Here is a 22,772-nt window from a genome sequence, read left to right as displayed (position 1 = left end):
CTTTAGTTAACATCCAGTCACCACATATTGTTAGAAATTTTTTTTTCCTTGGGATGAGAACATTCAAGGTTTACTCAGCAACTTCCAAATGTACAGTATGGTATTATTAGCTGTAGTCACCATGATGTATATTACATGGGTGAAGTCAGTGAAGGTGTCAGACGTACCTACTTCCAGTTATACAATAAATAAGTCCTGGAGGTGTAATGTACAGGTTTTTTTCTTCTAGCATTTTGAAAATGGTATTCTGCTGTGTTATGGCCTCCATGGTTTGTGCTGAGTGGCTTGTCATCATCCTTAGCATTGTTCCTCTGTATGTAACACATCTTTTTATTACTTGGCTGCTTTAAGATCTCTATTTTTTTAAATTAATTTTTGGTGCAGTGTAGTTGATTTATAATGTTGTGTTATTTTCTGCTTTACAGCAAAGTGAATCAGTTATACCTATGCATAGATCCACTCTTTTAGGTTCTTTCCCCATGTAGGTCATAGGAGAGCACGGGACAGAGTCCTCTGTGCTCTCCAGAGGTCTTTGTATGCTCTGGGGTCTCACTGTCTTTTGTCTTCCCACTGTTCACTGTTGTGTACTAGGTGCTTGTTATCCTCTGGGGTGACTGAGTTGCTTGGATCAGAAATACGATGGCTTGGGACATTTTCAACCATCATTTCTTTAAATATTTTGTCTACCCCATTCTCTTGCTCTGCCTGTAGGATGCCAGTTATCTGTGTGTTAAACCGTTCAGTATTATTCAAACAGGTGACTGAGGCCTAGGTTTTGTTTCACTCTGTTTCTCCATCTTTTTCTCTCTATTCTTAGGATCACATTATTTCTGTTGATCTGTCTTTAAGTTCAGTTGATCCTTCTACTGCCTTTAAGCACATCCTGTATATTTTTTTCACTTCAGATACTGTCTTTAATTCTAGAATCTTTATTTGGTGTTTTTTTTCATATTTTGTAAGCTTATCTGTTCACTCAATATGACTCCTTTTCTTTAAATCCTTTATAACAGCTTTTAAAGCATATGTCTACTAGTGCCAACATCTGGATCAGCTCATGATCTATTGGTGTTTACTCTTTTTTTTTTCTCTTGACCTTGGATCACATTTCTTTGCAATTGTAGTAGTTTTTCTTTAATTATTGTTGTATACTGACTGCTGCAAAAGATATGCTGTTGTGGGGATTTTATATTATCTTTTGCTAAGGAGTGCTAAGTATCCCCTTGAACTTGTTCAGGTTTGGTTTTACACTCTGTTAGGATGGTTCCATTGGAGTATTTAGCCTCATGGCATATCCTTATTCTGGGGGCACGGTCTTTACTTCTGAAATGTGGCCTAAGGATCAAAACTCCCAACTCTTCCTGTCCTGCAGTTGGCAGCCGCTGAAATCTCTGCTTGGCTTTTACAGTATTCCACTCTTGCTGTCCTTGCAGCCCACCCCCTCCCCCCCCCCCTTCCACCGCCATGTGTGAGTGGTTGTAAAGCGACTCTGGATTTGAGCGGATTTGATGTGTGCATCTGAGGCTCCCTTTGGAGCATCTTCCTCCCAGGGCACCCCCTCTCCCTCTCCAGCACAGTGGTAGCCCCAGACCCCGTCGTCCAGCCAGCGGTTTTCTGCTTGATCAGTTGGGGAGGGTCCTCCCCATGCAGGTACCACCACCAACTCTGGACTCCAGAGCTCTCAACTTTGACTTTTAATTTGAATATTTAATTTTGCTTTTAAGATAATTACTGGTGTATCTGTGTTTAAATACAGCAGTTTTACACTTTGCTTCTTATTTACCTGGTCCTGTGTTCTTTGGATTGAATTTTGTTTTGGTTTTAATGCCATGTTTCTGAACTGTTAGTTATCTTGGTACTTACACATTCTTGTTCAGTCTCTCAGTCATGTCTGACTCTTTGCAACCACATGGACTGCAGCACACCAGACATCCCTATCCTTCATGGTCTCCCAGAGTTTTCTCAGACTCATGTCCATTGAGTCAGTGATGCTGTTAAATGGTGATGCCATTTAGTTGTTAAAGAACAACTAAATACATTCATTAGTTGTTCTTTAACTCTTTACTCTTGCCATCATCTTATGTATCCTCGCCTTATTCCAGTCTAATGTAAGTTACTTTCACCACATTCCAACAACGCAAGAATCTCAAGTCTAATTTCTCTATCTCCTGGGTTGTATGCTCTTACCTCGTTAATTCCAGACCTCACAGGATCTTTATTATTGCTACACAGGCACCATTCCTGTCCCTTTTTTCCACGTTACTTTTCCTGTTGCTTTACATTCCTGCCTGCATTTCTGGCCTTCCATCTGGGGTTATTTACTTCATTCTGAAGAAACACCATTTCATATCTCCTTTGCTGTACTCTTCTGGTGCTGGTTTTTTTGTTGTTGTTGTTTGAAAATGTCTTTATGTCATCTTTTTTAAATTGAGCTTTTATTTACATACAATAAAATATAATTTAGCTAGTCTTTATGTTGTGTTTAAGTGCCACCAAGCTATAGGACATTTCTCTTACCCCAGAAAGCTCCCTTCCTGCTGTATCCACCCTTGCCTCGCCAACCTAACTGCCATCTGACTTCTATCATGGTAGAGTAAATATATTTAAACTTTATATAAATGGAATCTTACTATATGTACTCATTTGTGCTGCCTTCTTTTGCTCACAATACTGTTTTTGAGATTCATCCATGTTTTTGCATGTATCGGGAGTTTGTTCCTTTTTATTGCTCAGTTGTATTGTATGAATATACCACAATTTGTTTATCCAGTCTCCTGTTGATGGACATTTAAATGGAGTCCAGTTTTAAGCTCTTATAAATAAAGATGCTTTGAATAATTGTATACATTTGTGTGTGTGTGGAGTAAACTCCTGGAGTTTACTCAAACTTGTGTCCTTTCTCCTCCTACCTTCAATCTTTCCCAGCATCAGAGTCTTTTCAAATGAGTCAGTTCTTCCCATCAGGTGGCCAGAGCATTGGAGTTTCCGCTTCAGCATCAGTCCTTCCAATGAATATTCAGGACTGATTTCTTTTAGGATGGACTGATTGGATCTCCTTGCAGTCCAAGGGACTCTCAAGAGTCTTCTCCAGCACCACAGTTCAAAAGTTATCAATTCTTCAGCAATCAGCTTTCTTCACAGTCCAACTCTCACATCCATACATGACCACTGGAAAAACCATAGCTTTGACTAGATAGACCTTTGTTGGCAAAGTAATGTCTCTGCTTTTTAATATGCTGTCTAGGTTGGTCATAACTTTTCTTCCAAGGAGAAAGCTTCTTTGAATTTCATGGCTGCAGTCACCATTTGCAGTGATTTTGGAGCCCCCCAAAATAAAGTCTGTCACTGTTTCCATCTATTTGCCATGAAGTGAAGGGACCCAGATGCCATGATCTTCATTTTCTGAATGTTGAGTTGTAAGCCAACTTTTTCACTCTCCTCTTTCACTTTCTTCAAGAGGCTCTGTAGTTCTTTTTTGCTTTCTGCCATAAGGATGGTGTCATCTGCATATCTGAGGTTATTGATATTTCTCCCAGCAATCTTGATTCCAGCTTGTGCTTCATCCAGCCCAACGCTGGGCTTATGTACTCTACATATAAGTTAAATAAGCAGGGTAACAATATACAGCCTTGACGTACTCCTTTTGCTATTTGGAACCAGTCTGTTGTTCCATGTCCAGTTCTAACTGTTGCTTCCTGACCTGCATACAGGTTTCTCAAGAGACAAGTCAGGTGGTCTGGTATTCCCATCTCTTGCAGAATTTTCCACAGTTTATTGTGATCCATATAGTCAAAGCCTTTGGCATAGTCAATAAAGCAGAAATAGATGTTTTTCTGGAACTCTCTTGCTTTTTCCATGATCCAGCAGATGTTGGCAATTTGATCTCTGGTTCCTCTGCCTTTTCTAAATCCAACTTGAACATCTGGAAGTTCACAGTTCACATATTGCTGAAGCCTGCCTTGGAGAATATTGAGCATTACTTTACTAGCATGTGAGATGAGTGCAATTGTGTGGTAGTTTGAACATTCTTTGGCATTGCCTTTCTTTGGGATTTGAATGCAAACTGACCTTTTCCAGTCCTGTGGCCACTGCTGAGTTTTCCAAATTTGCTGACATATTGAGTGCAGCACTTTCACAGCATCATCTTTCAGGATTTGAAATAGCTCAACTGGAATTCCAACACCTCCACTAGCTTTATTTGTAGTGATGCTTCCTACCCACTTGACTTTGCATTCCAGGATGTCTGGCTCTAGGTGAGTGATAACACCATTGTGATTATCTTGGTCATGAAGATCTTTTTTGTACAGTTCTTCTGTGTATTCTTGCCACCTCTTCTTAATATCTTCTGCTTCTGTTAGGTCCATACCATTTCTGTCCTTTATTATGCCCATCTTTGCATGAAATGTTCCCTTGGTATCTCTGATTTTCTTGAAGAGATCTCTAGTCTTTCCCATTCTGTTGTTTTCCTCTATTTCTTTGCATTGTACACATTACTTTTGAGCATATACCTGAAGAGCATATACTTTTGAGCATATTTCTTATCATTGTATAACAGATAACCCTAAGCTTAGCAGCTTAAAACAACAATGAATTTGTACTGTCTCACAGATTTTGAAGGTTAGAAATCAGGAGCAGCTTAGCTGGCTATTCTGACTCTTGCCATACTGACCCCTCCATAGGGCTGCCTGAGTGTCCTCCCAACACTGGAGCCCGAGGTGGAAGCCACAATGTCTGTGACCTCACCTTCATTTCCGTGATATCCTCCTGGTTACAGGGGACAGCTTCACTCGCTGTGGGCGGGGACACACAAGGACATCCGCACCACGGGTACCCGTAGGGCCGTCTTGAACGCTGGCACCGCAGTAGGTTTTAAGGCATGTTTATAAGAACTTGCTGTTTTCCATAGTGCTTACATACTCTTCTCCGTTCCTACCGGCACTACATGAAAAGTCCGTTGGCTCCACATTTTCATCAGTTGTTTTTAATTTTAGCTATTTTGGCAGATTACAATCATGTTTTGAGGCCTCTTTTCATTAGATACAGAATTCTCGGTTTTCAGTTATTGCCTCGCAGGCCTTTGAATATAATGTATCCCATTTTCATATGACTTCATCTGTTTTGATTGAAGTCAGGTGTTAGTCTTGTTGCTGTCTCAATATTAACGTGTCATTTTCTTCTTGGGAGCCTTTGAGATTTCCTTTTTGGCCTTAGGTTCCAGCAGTCTATCTTTGATATGCCTAGGTGAGATTTTTGTTTTATTCATTCTGCTTGGGTTCATAGGATGTCTTGAACCTGTGGTTTGATGCCTTTCAAGTTGGAAAATTCTCAACCATTATCTCTTCAATATTGTTCCATTTTCTCTCCTCACATTCTCAGACTGCTATTACATATAGTTTAGAATTTGTGTGTGTGCCTCTTCCATTCTTTTCTATATTTTCCTTTTTTTTCCCTCCATGCCTTAGACTAGGTATTTTCTCCTGGCCCTTCATCCAGTTTATTAATCACTTTTTCAACTAATTCTAATCTCATTTTAAACCTATCTATGAAGTTCTTCATTTCAGTTATTATTTTTCTAAAGTTCTAGAATACTGTTGATTTTTTGTCAGTGTACCTTTTGTTTGTTTGTTTGTTTTGCTGAAATTACCATACTAATCACTGTTATGATACAATGTTTTGTTATCTTCATAGTAAATATTGAAAACTATAGTCATTTTTCTATTTATTTACTTACTTGTTGTCTGACCCCACCACTCCATAGTTCTATGAGAAGGGGAACCTTATCCAAAATAACCACTGGTGTATCCTCAGTGCCTAGCCCTTAATTATTTGTGCAGTAAAAAAAAATTTTCTTTAATTATAAGATTTTTATAGTTGAATACAGTCATCATCTCTCTTTACCAATCTGATTCATTTCAGATCCTCCTCTTTATCATCTTCTGCCCTGTTATTTCACTGAAACCACTGTTTCTGAGTGTAACATCAACTCATGAATGGCCATTTTATTGTATTTGTCCTCTCTAGAAATATTTGGCGTACTTTTTTCACTGCAGAGCCTCTTGTTACCTGGCATACAGTTCTGATTCTCCTCCTTCCTACCTTATGGGATGGTCCTCTTTTTTCTGTTTCTTGGCCTTGGCATCCACTCCTGAAATGTGGAAGCAGGGAGGGTTTCTGCCATGGTCCTGGGTCTTCCCAGGTGACTTCATTCACACTCACAGCTTTAAGAAGATCCCCTTTCTCCAGTGACTGTGTATCCCTGCTGTGTCACTACAGACACACTCTGGACACCACGTGTCCGCCTCTGACCTCCTCTCCCGACCCTCTCGTCCCAGAGGCCTCAGCTGCCTTGTCAGTGAGTCCACCACTGAGTGGAAATTGGTACAAGCACTCCATGCTGCAAGTAATAGTGATAATGTGTACCATATTCCATTCTTCACATGTGGTCACTTAACTCTTAAAACAGCCCTGTGCACTCACAGTTCAGATATAAGAAGTCAGAAGATTCTCGTCCAAAAAATAAAACAAGCAAAATTAATTTTTAAAAGCACACTAGACATCTGAGCTCACAAAGAAACCTAAATGAATGCAACTTCAGACAGTGACAAGCCACTCATAAGAGAGAAGGGACCCCTGGCTGCTGTCCATCTCTGCAGAGACAGGAGTTGGGGGAGCTGCTGGAGACGGGCCCGTGGGCTCTCAGCTATGGAGACTTGAGGCCACAGGCGAGCCCAGAGAAACCTCTCTGAGGGAGTCCCCATCTTCGCTGGACATTGGGTGACTGTAACCAGGGCAAAGGGTCCAGGCGGGGAACTGGAAAGCCAAGATAACTCCTCAAAATTGTGATCACATTTACTGATCCTTCCTCCACTGCATCCAGTTAGCCACTGAGCTCATCTAATAAAATTTATATTTAAAGTCAGGTCAGGAGAGGACTTCCCTGGTGGTCCATTTATAGGAAACCAAAGGCCAATCAAAAATCATCTGTGAAGTAGAGGTCAAAAATGGTTTGCCTGAGGTAGGTATAAGACTTAGCTAGAAAAGGGCATAAGGAAACTTTCTGGGCTTAGGGAAATGTTCTGTATCTTGTTTTAGACAGTAGTTACACGAGAATGTGAAACATCAAACCCTATACTGCATGTTATTGTTCATTAATATTACTTGGGTAAAATTTAAAGCGTTTTAAATTCCTGTGTTTTAGGTACTGAAGTTATTCCTAGTTTTCAAATGAGAGAACTGAGGCAAAGAGAGGTTAATTGACTTGCCCAGTTGGTGGCAAAACTAATAAGCAGAGCGGGTAGTCTGTCTAAAAAGCCCGCATGCTTAGTGAGAATGCTCTTGTCTCATATCCTTGCCCAGAAATCCTACTTCTAGGACTTTATCCTTCAGATAAACTTACTCACGTAAGTTTCAGACAACAAGGGCAGTAACTGTCCAAGGTTAGTAATTGCAGCACTTGATTAGTAGGTATCTGATTATATAATTTATAGTATAATCACTCGATAGAATGTGATACAGGGGGAAAGGCCAGCTTGAGAAAACCTCTTGTACTTACACTGGATGACCTCCTAGATTGTAGCACAGGATGAAAGAATCAAAAGTGTGTTTTATGTTCTACCATCTGTGCTAATAAAGAAGGTTGCGGGGGAAACTGCATACACATATTCTGTGTAAACCATGGGCGTATCAGAAAGGCAACCTGAGAAGCAGATGAGATAGTTTCCAGGGCGAGGAGTTGAGTGGCTGGAGAGAAGGATGTGCAGGAGAGTTCAGTCCAGCGCACCCGCTGTATGCACTGTGGGTCATGAAGCCCGTGAGCATGTTGCCTGTTCTGAAAATCAAGGCGCAGACTACGGTTTGGAAATACCTGAATCACACATCACACACACCACTGCCTGAGCCAGAAGCCTGCCTCAAACTTCTTAGAACTGTCCCTCTCAGCAGCCCACACCTGTGGCTTTAGGGTGTCAGCCTCATGGTATCCCTTCACACCCATCAAGCCAACCCCATCTTTCTGCAGGACCCTCTCATGGCCTCAGAGCTCACCTCCATTTCTGTCCGTCTTGTTCGAGCACTCAGCGATGCTCAGTTTCCCTGGGTTTTGCCTAGAATTCCATCTCCACTTCTACCCCGTAAGGTCTTTAAAAATAGACATCCATCTCACTCACCCATGGATTATTAAGGGCTTGGTATCTGGCGGAAGGTATCTGTTGCGCACTTCCAGAATTCAGCTTTCAAACAGATCTGGTGACACCATCCCTTCCTCCCCTTGGGGCTCCTCGCACTCTCAGCTGTCTCTCCCAGAACATCACCCTTCAGATGACTCCACACAGTGCACAGGTGGAAGTTTTAAATTTATACTGTGAAGTATTTCATTGTGTGTTAGAAAATACAAAACTAGTCCCTGAATCCTGTGGGATTTTAATTTTACCAGTATTAATGCTCAGACAAGTTTAAGTTAAAAAAAAAAATAGAAGAATGAATTTTTTTACACCATTCAGCAGTAAGTAAGAGCGCTGGAGCACGAATATGGCAGAAATGGTGATGGTGACACCCTGGCCTTTGGGAGATCCTGATGAACAGGAAACAGGGCCTCACAGAGCCGAGGCTTATCAGTGTGAAGGTGCAGCATCTTGTAGACCTTCACCCCCCATCTGCCCCCACCCTACCCGGAGCCTTTCATGTGGTTACCACCCCAGCCCTGCCTCACCAGGCTCGCCCTGCAGAACCACTGGCATTCTTGCACATTTTCATCATTCTCTGCTTCTCTTCCTGCCTTTTCTCTTGTAGAATGTGTCCCCACCCCCTCTCGGGTCTTGTTGCTGGGCCTCTGCTGGGCAGACACCCCCCTTAAACTTCTGGGTTCAGCTCAAACTTCAGCCCTTCTCATGAAGTCCTCCCTGGTGTAGTAGTTTCTGTTTGCTGCTGTCACAAAATATAGCAAATTTATCATCTTACAGTTCTGGAAGTCCAAAATCAGTTTCGCTGGCTAAAGCCGGGGTCTTGACAGAGCTGGTTACCCTGAGGCTGTGAGGAGGGAACTGGCTTCCTTGACCTCCAGCTTCCAGGGGCGTCCTGTCGTCCAGCCTCTGTTGGCATGGACAATGTTTATTGTCAGGTGTTAAGAGTGCAGAATAGTAACAAACCAGAAGGCTGGGGGGAGAAGCAGGGCATGGCTCTCCTCCCCCAACACCAGGGCCCTGAAACCAGGCCAGGTGGTGGGCCCCTGGTCACTTCAGGCCCAGCACCCTCTGGAGAACAAGCTCCAGTGCAAGAGAGCTCCTCACAACACAGGGGAAGGGAGCAGCACCCCGGAAGATGCCCTTCACCCATCTTCAGGGCACACAGTCCTGCTCTCTCCTTCCATGTTCCATCACCATCTCTGGCTCCAACTTCTGGTCTCCTTCTAAGGACTGTTGTGATTATGTTGGACTGTCTCATTAATCCAGGATCCTTACCCCAACATGAGATTTTTAACCTAATTGTATCTGTAAGGTGCCCCTTTTGCAGTGGGAAGTAACATATTCACAGGTTCTAGGGTTGGAATGTGGCCATCCTCTAGGGTGGGAGTGGAGGGGTGGGGTGGTCATCCAGCCTCCCACACCTGGAGTCACTGCTCCCCTAGGGACTCAGGTGTGGCTTTACCTGTGAGCCTCCTGGGGACAGGGATGAGGCTGCACTCACTCTGCCTGCCTGGGGTTCCTGCTCGCATGTGTTTGAGGGAGTCACCCCCCAGGCACACTACGGTCCTGTGGTGCTATGGTTCCAAGACCAGGCTCGAGGTCTTGCCTGACGAGGGTCCTAGCTGTGCTGCTGTCCTTCTCCGTCCCCTCCACGGCTTGTCTACAAACTGGTGCTGACAAATCAGATCTGCCCCGGAGGCTCACACGAAGGACTCAGTGGGGCCACACGTATGGTGGACGAGAAGAGCACTCACCATTATGACCACTCAGTCGGGGCAGCTCATTCCTTCCCGTGACTGTTGATTTTACTGTATGTGATGCAAACGATTTTCCTGTTGGGTTAACTTATTCTTAACAAACTTAGGAAAAGAGATGCTGAACTCTTCATTGTTAAATTTAATTATTTTTAGGTTTAGAGTAGTGTCTTCATTGAGTTTAAATATTTTCACAAACAGTCTTAGAATGACAACAGTGTAAAAGGTCCTGGAGAATTTGCTCAGGGTGACCCGTGAATGAGCCTGTGGATTCAACCATCTCGTGTGCACCCACGGCTCTGGTGCAGGTGGGTGGAGCCTCCCAGGAGGGGGCCCTCTGCAGGGTGGTACGAAATGGCACGTCAGCCCTTAGACCTCATGAGTCTGAGAAATGGTAGATCTCGTGAGTCTGAGAAATGGTAGAGTTTAAAGGTACATGAGATTCTGGAACTTGCATACAGAGCTGAGGTTATGGACACTCATTAAAAGGCACCACATACCGTTATGAGGGGGTTTCCCTGGTGGCTTAGCTGGTAAAGAATCCACCTGCAATGCAGGAGACCTGGGTTCGATCCCTGGGTTGGGAGGATCCCCTAGAGAAGGGAACGGCTGCCCACTCCAGTATTCTGGCCTGGAGAATTCCATGGGCTGTAGAGTCCATAGAGTTGCAAAGAGTGGCACACGCCTGAGCACCTTTCACTTTCACCATCATGAGGATGACAGCATCTGTGTGTCATTCCAAGAAAAGGGCTCAGGGGTACTAGACTGTGAGCCAGGTCATACCTGTGTTTTGCAGAAGCCCAGCGAGTCCACTGCAGGTAAAGGAAAGGCGTTTTTAAAACCCCTTGTAGCAAGTACTTCGATTGGGAACTCCTGCTCCCACCAAAGATTGTGGTGATGTGGAATGTCTGGAAAAAATGGAGAAGTTTATGAAAGGCAATCTAGCTTTAGGAAATAATGCTAGTAGGGATTTTAGATTAAAGAGGTAATAAGATCTGCCTAGACAGAGTGAAGAGAGATGGGTTAGTAGTGAAAAATAAGGGTGTCAGACAGGTAAATGGCAGGCTGGAAAATAAAAATGTGTCATTTGGATGGCAGGAAGCCATTGCCTGTTTTTCAGAGAGCCAGATATGAACTTATCCTACTGTCCGTGTCATTTAACTTGAGCATTAAAGGAGTGATCCTGGGATGGAGTGACGCTGGGAGGGAGAAATTGTAGTGGTCCCGCTTGAAGATGAGGGTCCAATTTTGAATTTACCTCAGGGACTAAAGTTCAAGTGTAGATTAAATATAAAATGGAGAGCCAGACAGTTCTCTCAGAGTGGATGAAAGTAACAAAGAAGAGCTGCAGACCAATGTTTCTGTGGAAGGCCGACACCACGTTCTGATTGAGAACTCAGAACTGGAGACAGACTGCTGTGAGGGTGGAGTGAAATTAAGCCCCATCTTCACTGCCTTTAGTGTGGGGACAGGGATGAAGTGTCCCGACGGTGGAGCAGAGCTGCAGTCAGTCAGATTCAGGAGAGCATGTCCTCCGCAGATGAAACCCTGAAGCGTGGGCCATGCTGGAGGCCTTCTGCCTAGTGCGCCTCTCGCCCCATGCCTACCCCGAGCCCCAGCGTCATCACTCTAGATCAGTCCAGCCGAATCCAAGTGCCGACGGGGAAGAGGTGGTCCTTACTGGTGTGACAGGCCAAGCCCTCTGGTTCTCAGAAATCCACAGAGATGCCTGTTGCAGTGAGAGGCTTCGGGGGCGCGGGGAGGAGGGGTTTGGTTGTCCCATCACCACCACTTGCGCTGGGCCCCGTCCAGCATCGCTGCTGCTTCCTTAGCAGGGTTCCGAGAACCCATCTCCGGCAAGAGGCCTGGGAGCTGGCCTAATGGCTGAGCGGGAGCAGGTCGTGAGGATGTCCCTGGGCGTGGTCAGCCCTGCTGGTGGCACCCCACCCCACCCCCTAGAGGCCACACTCCTGGCTCAAGAGCCCCCCGAGTTGCCTCTAATCTCAGCTGTCTCTGCGCTTCAAAAGTACTTCTCATTGTGTGCTCCGGGGAGCGCTTGGCTGAGACTCCCTGAAACTGTGGACATCATGGAAGGCCAGGTGGCTTATAGCAACATAGTAGATGTTTTGTCAGAATTCCAGGGTAGCCAGCAGGGAGGTGAGGAAGATGCCCCTGTTACAGAAGAAGACCTGAACCGCAAGGTCCATACTTCCTGGCATTTAACAGATAAATTTAAAAATAGACAAATAAGCCAGACAGACATTGTACAGGCCTTGTGGCAGACACGCTGAGGACAAAATGGGATGGTGTGTGTTGCAGGGTGAAGTTGAGATGTGAAGCCACCTGGCTTGGGTGGACCACACACATTTCTGTGACTGTTGGCAGTTGAGCTAAGACCTAAAGCCTGAGGAGCGTTTGGCCAGAGGGGAAAGTATTCACAGAAAAGGAACCGTCAGCATGAAGTCAGAAGCAGGAACAATTAGAAGGATTCAAGTCTGGGGGAAGGAGACCGGCTTGATGTCTGCAGTGGCCTAGGCGGGTTGTGCTGGGCTCATGGTCAGGGCCGAGGTGATAGGTGAATAAAGACAAGCAGAATCAGAAAAGTGGGGGTTACAGCTGGTGTGAATGAAATGAGTTCATTGTCAAGTGGGAGGGTTGACTGGGGACTATGTTGCAGAGCTTGGGCTTATAACCTCTGTCTTCTCTGAGAAGGAAGAAACGAGCTGCTGGCCTGGGAACAAGGGGTGGCAGGCAGTGGCTGGGGGCTGGAAAACAGTCAGTCATAGGAGTGTGGGATTGTTGCTGGGTGGAAGAAGAGGCCTGGGGTGGGCCCAGCTGACATAGGATCGTCCCCACACCAGTCCTGGCTTGGGGACTTTTCGTCCAGCGGGACAGCCACTCCACCTGTGTGCAGAATAAGCAGGGAGAGAGGCTGTCCTGGGTGGTTGAGACAGGACAGATAAGACCCTAAAGAATTGGCAGTTTGGCCAGTGACACTGGCAATACAAGGACAAGAGACCAGTAGATGTGGAGGCATGACAAGGAGTTGTGAGGGAGTTGTGTTGAGAGCATCCACGGGAGAGAAGGGATGGGTGGTCTAAGGTCACAGACCGGAAGTTGGGTTTAATCCCATAAGATCCTTACATTCATAGTAGCTGCCACTTGTCTGAGTCATGAATCTATACTCTCAGTAAAAGGGAGATGGTTGGCAGGTAGTTTGGACCTCAGTGAATTCTGATCCCAGAAGCGAAACACTTCCTTTTAACGTTGTGTGTAACTCTCTCAGCTTTTGTCTCCGTGAAGCATATTTCTCCTCTTGCCCTCTGAGCAGCTAGTTTGGGCATGCTGCATGCTCTGGCTCCGTTTATAGGCCCGGTGCCTGTTGTACCTCTGACAGCACAGCCATAATTGATGGAGGACTGAGTTGCAAGCGCTTAGGACTAATATAGCAAAGTCTAAACTAAGACATTTCCTGGTGCTGCCTTTAATAATAATAACAATAATAATACCTTGTTTAGAGACAGTACTTTATAATTTGCAGAGCATTTTCACTATATCATATCATTTCATCTTCACAATAACTAAGGCTTTTTGAAGGCTTCAGTTCAGTTCAGTTGCTCAGTCGTGTCTGACTCTTTGCAACCCCATGAATCGCAGCACACCAGGCCTCCCTGTCCATCACCAGCTCTCGGAGTTTACTCAAACTCATGTCCATTGAGTCAGTGATGCCATCTAGCCATCTCATCCTCTGTCGTCCCCTTCTCCTCGTGCCCCCAATCCCTCCCAGCATCAGAGTCTTTTCCAATGAGTCAACTCTTTGCATGAGGTGGCCAGAGTATTGGAGTTTCAGCTTTAGCATCAGTCCTTCCAAAGTACACCCAGGACTGGTCTCCTTTAGAATGGACTGGTTGGATCTCTTTGCAGTCCAAGGGACTCTCAAGAGTCTTCTCCAACACCATAGTTCAAAAGCATCAATTCTTCGGTGTTCAGCTTTCTTCACAGTCCAACTCTCACATCCATACATGACTACTGGAAAAACCATAGCCTTGACTAGATGGACCTTTGTTGGCAAAGTAATGTCTCTGTTTTTTAATATGCTATCTGCTGCTGCTGCTAAGTCGCTTCAGTCGTGTCCGACTCTGTGCGACCCCATAGACGGCAGCCCACCAGGTTCCCCTGTCCCTGGGATTCTCCAGGCAAGAACACTGGAGTGGGTTACCGTTTCCTTCTCCAAATATGCTCTCTAGGTTGGTCATAACGTTCCTTCCAAGGAATAAGTGTCTTTTAATTTCATGGCAGCAGTCACCATCTGCAGTGATTTTGGTGCCCCAAAAAATAAAGTCTGACACTGTTTCCACATCTATTTCCCATGAAGTGATGGGACCAGATGCCGTGATCTTAGTTTTCTGAATGTTGAGCTTTAAGCCAACTTTTTCAGTCTCCTCTTTCACTTTCATCAAGAGACTTTTTTCTTCACTTTCTGCCATAAGGGTGGTGTCATCTGCGTATCTGAGGTTATTGATATTTCTCCTGGCAATCTTGATTCCAGCTTGTGTTTCTTCCAGCCCTGCATTTCTCATGATGTACTCTGCATATAAGTTAAATAAGCACAGTAACAATATACAGCCTTGACGTACTCCTTTTCCTATTTGGAACCAGTCTGTTGTTCCATGTCCAGTTCTAACTGTTGCTTCCTGACCTGCATACAGGTTTCTCAAGAGGCAGATCAGGTAGTCTGGTATTCCCATCTCTTTCAGAATTTTCCACAATTGATTGTGATCCATGCAGTCAAGGGCTTTGGCATAGTCAATAAAGCAGAAATAGATGTTTTTCTGGAACTCTCTTGCTTTTTCCATGATCCAGCGGATGTTGGCAATTTGATCTCTGGTTCCTCTGCCTTTTCTAAATCCAACTTGAACATCTGGAAGTTCATGGTTCACGTATTGCTGTAGCCTGCCTTGGAAAATTTTGAGCATTACTTTACTAGCGTGTGAGATGAGTGCAGTTGTGCGGTAGTTTGAACATTCTTTGGCATTGCCTTTCTTTGGGATTGGAATGCAAACTGACCTTTTCCAGTCCTGTGGCCACTGCTGAGTTTTCCAAATTTGCTGGCATATTGAGTGCAGCATTTTCACAGCATCATCTTTCAGGATTTGAAATAATGTTCGTAGTGATGCTTTCTAAGGCCCACTTGACTTCACATTCCAGGATGTCTGGCTCTAGGTGAGTGATCATACCATCGTGATTATCTTGGTCGTGAAGATCTTTTTTGTACAGTTCTTCTGTGTATTCTTGCCACCTCTTCTTAATATCTTCTACTTCTGTTAGGTCCATACCATTTTCTGTCCTTTATTGAGCCCATCTTTGCATAAAATGTTCCCTTGGTATCTCTAATTTTCTTGAAGAGATCTCTAGTGTTTTCCATTCTGTTGTTTTCCTCTTATTTCTTTGCATTGATCCCTGAGGAAGGCTTTCCTATCTCTCCTTGCTATTCTTTGGAACTCTGCATTCAGATGCTTATATCCTTTTCTCCTTTGCTTTTGACTTCTCTTGTTTTCACAGCTATTTGTAAGGCCTCCCCAGACAGCCATTTTGCTTTTTTGCATTTCTTTTCCATGGGGATGGTCTTGATTCTTGTCTCCTGTACAATGTCACAAGTTCATCAGGCACTCTATCTATCAGATCTAGTCCCTTACATCTATTTCTCACTTCCACTGTATAATCATAAGGGATTTGATTTAGGTCATACCTGAGTGGTCTAGTGGTTTTCCTACTTTCTTCAATTTAAGTCTGAATTTGGCAATAAGGAGTTCATGATCTGAGCCACAGTCAGCTCCCGGTTTTGTTTTTGCTGACTGTATAGAGCTTCTCCATCTTTGGCTGCAAAGAATATAATCAGTCTGATTTCAGTGTTGACCATCTAGTGATTTCCATGTGTAGAGTCTTCTCTTGTGTTGTTGGAAGTGGGTGTTTGCTATGAGCAGCGCATTCTCTTGACAAAACTCTATTAGCCTTTGCCCTGCTTCATTCTGTATTCCAAGGCCATATTTGCCTGTTACTCCAGGTGTTTCTTGACTTCCTACTTTTACATTCCAGTCCCCTATAATGAAAAGGACATCTTTTTTGCGTGTTCTAAAAGGTCTTATAGGTCTTCATAGAACCGTTCAACTTCAGCTTCTTCGCCGTTACTGGGTGGGGCATCGGCTTGGATTACTGTGATATTGAATGGTTTGCCTTGGAAATGAACAGAGATCAGTCTGTCATTTTTGAGATTGCATCCAGGTACTGCATTTCAGACTCGCTTGTTGACCATGATGGCCACTCCATTTCTTCTAAGGGATTCCTGCCCATAGTAGTAGATATAATGGTCATCTGAGTTAAATTAACCATTCCAGTGCATTTTAGTTCACTGATTCCTAGAATGTCGACTTTCACTCTTGCCATGTCTTGTTTGACCACTTCCAATTTGCCTTGATTCATGGACCTGACATTCCAGGTTCCTATGCAATATTGCTCTTTACAGCATCAGACCTTGCTTCTGTTACCAGTCACATCCACAACTGGGTATTGTTTTTGCTTTGGCTCCATCCCTTCATTCTTTCTGGAGTTATTTCTCCACTGATCTCCAGTAGCATATTGGGCACCTACTGACCTGGGGAGTTTCTCTTTCAGTATCCTATCATCTTGCCTTTTCATACTGTTCATGGGATTCTCAAGGCATGAATACTGAAGTGGTTTGCCATTCCCTTCTCCAGAGGACCACATTCTGTCAGACCTCTCCACCATGACCCACCTGTCTAGGGTGGCCCCACACAGCATGGCTTAGTTTCATTGAGTCAGACAAGGCTGTGTTCCGTGTGAAGGCTTAGATCTTCCTTAAAGTGAGAAGTCCTGGTACACATCCTGATTTAACCATGGCAAGTGTAAAAAGTTTTTTAACTAAGGATTCTGATACTTAACCTAAGCTCAGTAATGCTTCAGAAAGTCATTCTATTGATTTCAGCTTGCACTTTTTTGAAAATTATGTAACTGCTACTTGAATCTCTTCAAAGATATTTCAGATTCAGAATATGTGAAAACGTCTAGCCATTGAGTTCATTGTCCTGATTAGGATGATGAGGGTGTGATTCCAAGAGCACAGCTTGACCCTCAGCCCCATAAGGTTTATTCAGTGGGAAAGAAGACATAATCATCCCTGGGTTCTTCTGCCAGACTGGGATGCCCGGAGGAGGCTGGGAGACAAAGGACTTCCCAGCAGGGAGCTTTCTGGTGGGTTGGGAGAGTAGAAGGTAGCATTGGAGCTAGCGCTGGCCTGGGACAGGCCTCTAGAATCTTCATCCAGGAGCCTCCAGAGGGTCTAGGCACGTGTTCCACAGTTCCTCACAGGTTGTCCCAAAAGCACAAGCCCCTGGCCCTGCCTTCAGAGGCCCCTGCATGGAGCAGTCCCTCGCAGAGAGCAGGAAAACCTGTACAGGAGCATTCCTTCTCCACCCAGGACTGGGGTGGCCTAGCAGGACAACCAGTGGGGGGCCGATCTGTTACTGAAACACAGAGGTGGTGATTGGGAGTCTTTGTGCTTCTTGTTGGTATTTTAGTTTTATTAACCCTAGTCTAACACTAGCTCTTCACATGATCCTTTGGTTTAGGAATGGGCTGAGGACAAAGCCAAATGACCTACTGCTCATTACTAGTACACTCATTTCCTGGACACACAGGTTTTCACAAAAGTTTTCCCATGGTGCCATCTTTCTGAAGAACAGCTTGAGTATATTACAAGGGAGGCTAATGTCTGGATTATCAAATTATCTCATGGTTCTTTTGATGTGAAGTTTAGGCAGCCACAAGCCAAAGAACCCTTCCATCTTAGAGCATGCAGCCAGCATCTGAGTGTCTCATTCATACTCCAAAGAGGACCACAGTCAGAATGTAGTGTGGAGCAGGAGTGTGAGAACTGTGGGGTCTAAACGATGTTTCCAACTCGGGCTGGTGACGTGGTTTAAATACCTGTGTTCTGATCGTTTAGGTCTCTCTTTGTAGGGCATCTTTTATGACCAAGACTGTCCAGTACCAAAATGAACTACATAAATTCCTCATCTGGGACACAGCTGGACAAGAACGAGTAAGTCACCCTTTGCATCACTATGTGTTTTCCTGAGGCCCAGGTGAAAGCACCAGTGCAATGCTGGGTCCCGTCGCTTCACGTCACTCACTGCCCTTCTCTGCACCGGAGACACACACGTTCCCATTTGCGCGGCCAGCCCTTTCCTGCTCAACTAGAACCACGAAGTCCACAGATGGAGAAAGTGCTCGTGGGCACTGAGGGCATTTATATATATTTTAGTGTCTTCAAGTAAATCCTGACTAACAGGCCTGATGAAACCCCGCTCAGAGCATGGTGTGTAATTTTGGGGCTCCATCCTTGAGCAGAGATATAAAAGAATTAGTGGTAGGAAGGGAGAGTGAAGCACATCTCATTATAGCCGCCTTTTAAGAGCTAAAGAGGGAACTTTAACAGCATATAAAGTTTGAGACTTTAAGTGAAATGGATGAGCTAACACTGTGCCATGCAATAGTGCTTATTAAACGCCTGATGATAAAGTTGTCCTGGATGGCTGTCTGCCTTGGGAGGGCCTGGGCCAGAAGTGGGGCCAGGGCCATGGTACCTCGGTGCAGAAGAGGATTTGACAAAGCCCACCCAAATGGGACGGGACAGGAAAGTGGGGAAGGGTCTGGCTGCTGCTGCCGCCCCATTCTTCCCTGTGTTGAGTTCCCTGTTGAGGTGTGTCTGGCAGCTGCCCCATTATTCAGCTCCTGTTTAATTTTGTTTTCAAACAGTGTTATCAAAACAGAACATATGATGGATGCGCTGTGCTATCTTAAAGCTCTTAAAAGTATAGCGGAAGTAATCAGGAGAAATAGTCTGTCCCCACAGTCTTATCTGAGACAGCATAGATGCTTCGAATGGTGTAAAACCCGACAAGCATCATCACAGACAAATGGAGGAGAGCACAACAAGGCGTTCCTTTTGTCCTGGTGTAGACATTGCACATTCGTACAGATTTCACATCTCAAGTTCGTTCTGTTTGGTTTCTTCTGTTCTGTGTTATTTTTTTAAACCACTGGATGTCACACCTATGTCCACTTCCTCATCGAGATGTGTCTGCTTGGTCTCCAGTCCCCACGGCTCCTGCGTTGTCTGGGCCATGTGTGCTGAGGTGGGTGGGCCTTGGCCAAGCATCACTCGCCCATCCTTCAGAAGGGCCGCCTCCCACAGAGCCTCCCTGAGTATGTCCACAGACATAGCCCTGGCATCCAGCCTATTAGCCACAAACTCATGGCTCTTCATACCAGTAATATATGTACCCTTTCAGTGAATCCCACATCTCAGTTACCCCTCCCATATATTTGATGAGACAGCAAAGCCCTCATCATAAAGCATCCTACTATAATATAGATTCCATTATGCCTTGAATCAGAGCCTGTCTTCATAGACACAGTGATGTATAACATCTCTTTTTTTTTTCAGAACGTAAAAAAAGAATAACACGAGGGTTTATGCGTCTCTCTTGCTGTTGCCATGATAGCAGAATTCTGTTAAGTTTTGTAATTAGCTGGTCTGCCTGCCTCTTGTTTCCCCACCTCTAATTGATTCTGCACCAGGAGTCATTGCTCTGAGATGCAAATGTCCCTCACCCCTACCTGGAGCTCGATCACTGAGCCAGCCAAAGGCTAGCGCTGGGAATACAGATGAGGCAGCTGGGCCCAGGAGGCCTGCCCAGCAGAGCCCTGCGCCGTGGAGACTATCAGGAGAGGGACGCTGGCCGTGCACCCCCACTCCAGCTGGTCGTTGCCAAATCATAGGGTTTAAGAAGAGCTCAACATCAACAGCGAATCAGAAATGCTGTGAAAATCCTCCAGGGCGCCTCTGTGAGCCTTTCCTGCTTGTTTGTCCCAGACACAGCCTTTTGGGCCTGGATGGTGCCAGCCTCCGCCAGACTCTCCATTGTCACCTCCTCCCACCAGTTCATCCTCCAAGACCGACCAAACCTTTCAGATCTGCCGTCACCAGGCCAGTGCCTGCCTCACACCCATGTCCCGTCATTCCCTCTGCTTGGAACACCCTCCCTCCCAGCGTTAGCCTGGAGAATGCGTGTTCAGCCTTCAAAACTCTCATCCCATGTTGCTTTGAGGGGGCTTTCCCCACCACCCCTGCCTTCCTCAGTTTGCCACAGGCCCACCTCGTTGAGGTGTGAGTCTGGAGGTGCTCTCTCCCCTTTAGCTGTCCTGACAGCTGTAGCTTCTAAGTCTACTCACTTCTCCCTGTGTCCACTATCAGTGGCCTGCCACCTCTCACTCTCACCCAAGAGTTCCTCTCTCGGTCACTGGTCTCCCTGCCTTCCCTCCTCCCAGCCCCGTCACCCTGTGTCTGTTCTCCTCACAGGACCTAGGGTTCCCTTATGAAAACCTGAATCAGACTCTGTTAACCCTCCTGCTCAGCTCCTCAGGAACTGCCGGCTGCCCCTCTCCTGGGAGCCGCACCCTGTCCAGGGGTGTGCGGAGCCCTCATGGCCTGCACCGCCTGCTCTCCAGGGCCTCCTGTCCAGCCTCCCCTCACCTTCTGAGTTCCAGCCCAGGGGCCTCTGTTCATGTCCTCAGACACACCAGAGTCGGCCTTCACACATAGCACTCCTTGCACCAGAAGACTGTCCTTTGACGCAGGGCATGGCCATCTGGCTCCTTACCAGCCTTTCCGTCCCAGGTTCAGCATCACACCCTCCTGTTTCCCCTCATCCCTCTGCACCTCAGCACCACCCCAGCTCGTTGTACATCAGTTCAGTTCAGTCGCTCAGTCGTGTCCGACTCTTTGCGACCCCATGAATCACAGCACACCAGGCCTCCCTGTCCATCACCAACCCCCGGAGTTCGCTCAGACTCATGTGCTCTATTCATTTCCCTCAGGACCCTCATTCCAAGTTGTAAGTAGCTACCTGTCCACACACCTCTCCTGACAGGCTCTCCCCACAGACGAGAAACTGAGAACCAGGCCCACGGGGTTATGGTCCCAGGGCCTAGCACAGGGCCTGACCTGGTGCTCTGGTATCAGGTAGACCAATTAGCAGGTAGACTCTTCAGTGTATTTCTTTGTATTCTGAACCATCCTTGTGATTGCCCACAACCCCCAGGTTGTACCCCGTCTCCTTGCCTGTTTATCTTCTGTTAGCTCCTTGGGGGCAGGGGCTGTCCTCACATCTATGTGCTCAACCCCTGGTGCTCAGCACTGATACCGGTGGATTTATGTCATTTAATTGCGAGCCCTACTCTGGCACAGGGAAGCAGGCCCAGATCCTCCCCCTACTTTTGTCATGTGAGCAGTGCATGCCTCAAATGAGGCATTTCTAATATCTATGTATTTGTTATTCAGTTCTCTGTAATGAGATTTATCATGGAATCAGAAGTCATCCTAAGATGTAGCCATTCATGATGAACTGACCATTCGGACATCCTTCCCATTTGACCCTCACGTCTTCACAGATGGATTATCCTTGATGGTCCAGTCACAACTGATTGCAAAGTAATTTCATTAAGTCAGTGAAAGTGATTTGGAGAATTCCACAGATGTTATACGAAGCCATTGATGGTAGGGAGCTTCTTAAATTAAGTGAAGAGAAAGCTACTGATCAAAGTGATGACATAAGTGCCTCAGAAGATAATGATGTGTGTATCAAAAGGCCTAGGGAAAACCGATGGGAGTCCTCAGATATTTTGTAAAAGTTCCCTTCCTGTGACAGGACTAGGAAGGGCAAACACGAAATGAAAAATAGATACCATGTTGTGCCAGCATGTGGTTCACGGGAGCTTGGTGTGCTCCAGTTCACAGGGTTGCAAAGAGTCGGACGTGACTTAGTGACTGAACAAGAACAACATGATCCTATCAGAAGAATCATGGTCCATTTATCAATCAACTTTGACTCAGTGTTCATTCAAGAAACTGGCTGCAATAATAAGCCAAAGTTTTTTCTAATATCAGATAAAATAAAACTTGTTTTCATAATTTTTTTCTCAAGACAGAGCCTTTTCAGACCTTTTCATCCCTAAATGAATTAATTTAAAATGATCTTTCCCCACCAATCTTCCTTCACCAACAAGGAGTCCTCCAGAAGCATAGTGACAGACCTAGCTGTTGCGCAAACGTGTACCTCACATCCATGTCAGAAGTGCTCCGTAACTGTAGCAGCAGTATTTCAAATACTTGCCATCTGCGTGTGATCATGTAAAAAAAAAAGGTTCTTAACCGAAGTCTAATAGACACTGCATCCAGTCTTGAAGATTTATGTCCCTGAATCTTAATGTGGTTTCTCCTGACGACCATTTCTAGAGGTCAGAGTGCCAGGAAGACTTGGAGTCATTTGTTGTCACAGGAGTCACATAAGGGATATACTCAAGTTTGAAATCAGGAAAACGTGTACACATCGCTTAACATCTATGACCAGGGTCCACACTGTGGCTCTCAGGCCAGATCCAGCTTACTTCCTGTTTTTTCAGAGCACAGCTGTGTTTATTTGTTAACTTGCTGTCTGTGGCTGCTCTCTTGCTTCCATGGTAGAGTTGAGGAGTTGCGGCAGAGATCACGTGATCCACAAAGCCTAACGTGTTTACCACTGGCCTTTTCCAGAAAAAGCTGTCCATCCCCCGATTTAGGGCCTGATTGGGAGCAGAACTATGCTCACATCCTTTGAGTCTCTTTGTAAGCTGCTGCCTTCTTTTTTTATACCACAAGTACGGTATATAGAAAGAGTTTCAGTGTCAGTCATGGAGGAGTAGCTTGTAACAGGCTAATCCT

The 22,772-nt window shown here is 45.4% G+C and overlaps 1 protein-coding gene across 2 annotated transcripts in view; it reads left to right on the top strand.

The window, feature by feature from the left end:
- RAB22A (RAB22A, member RAS oncogene family) overlaps window positions 1-22,772 on the top strand; it is a 53,496-nt gene that overhangs the window by 14,677 nt on the left and 16,047 nt on the right. For both annotated transcript variants that reach the window (XR_011570151.1, XM_019972132.2), the window contains exon 3: window positions 17,969-18,050. Coding sequence is in view for 1 of the 2 variants with exons in the window: in XM_019972132.2 (XP_019827691.1) it covers window positions 17,969-18,050 (82 nt within the window). In the remaining variant the exon portion in view is untranslated. The remainder of the gene's footprint in view (window positions 1-17,968; window positions 18,051-22,772) is intronic.

This window comes from Bos indicus, chromosome 13, assembly GCF_029378745.1.
Source record: "Bos indicus isolate NIAB-ARS_2022 breed Sahiwal x Tharparkar chromosome 13, NIAB-ARS_B.indTharparkar_mat_pri_1.0, whole genome shotgun sequence".
Taxonomy (NCBI): Eukaryota; Metazoa; Chordata; class Mammalia; order Artiodactyla; family Bovidae; genus Bos; species Bos indicus.
Note: the sequence above shows the minus strand (reverse complement) of the source record. Positions and strands in the feature narration are given on the sequence as shown.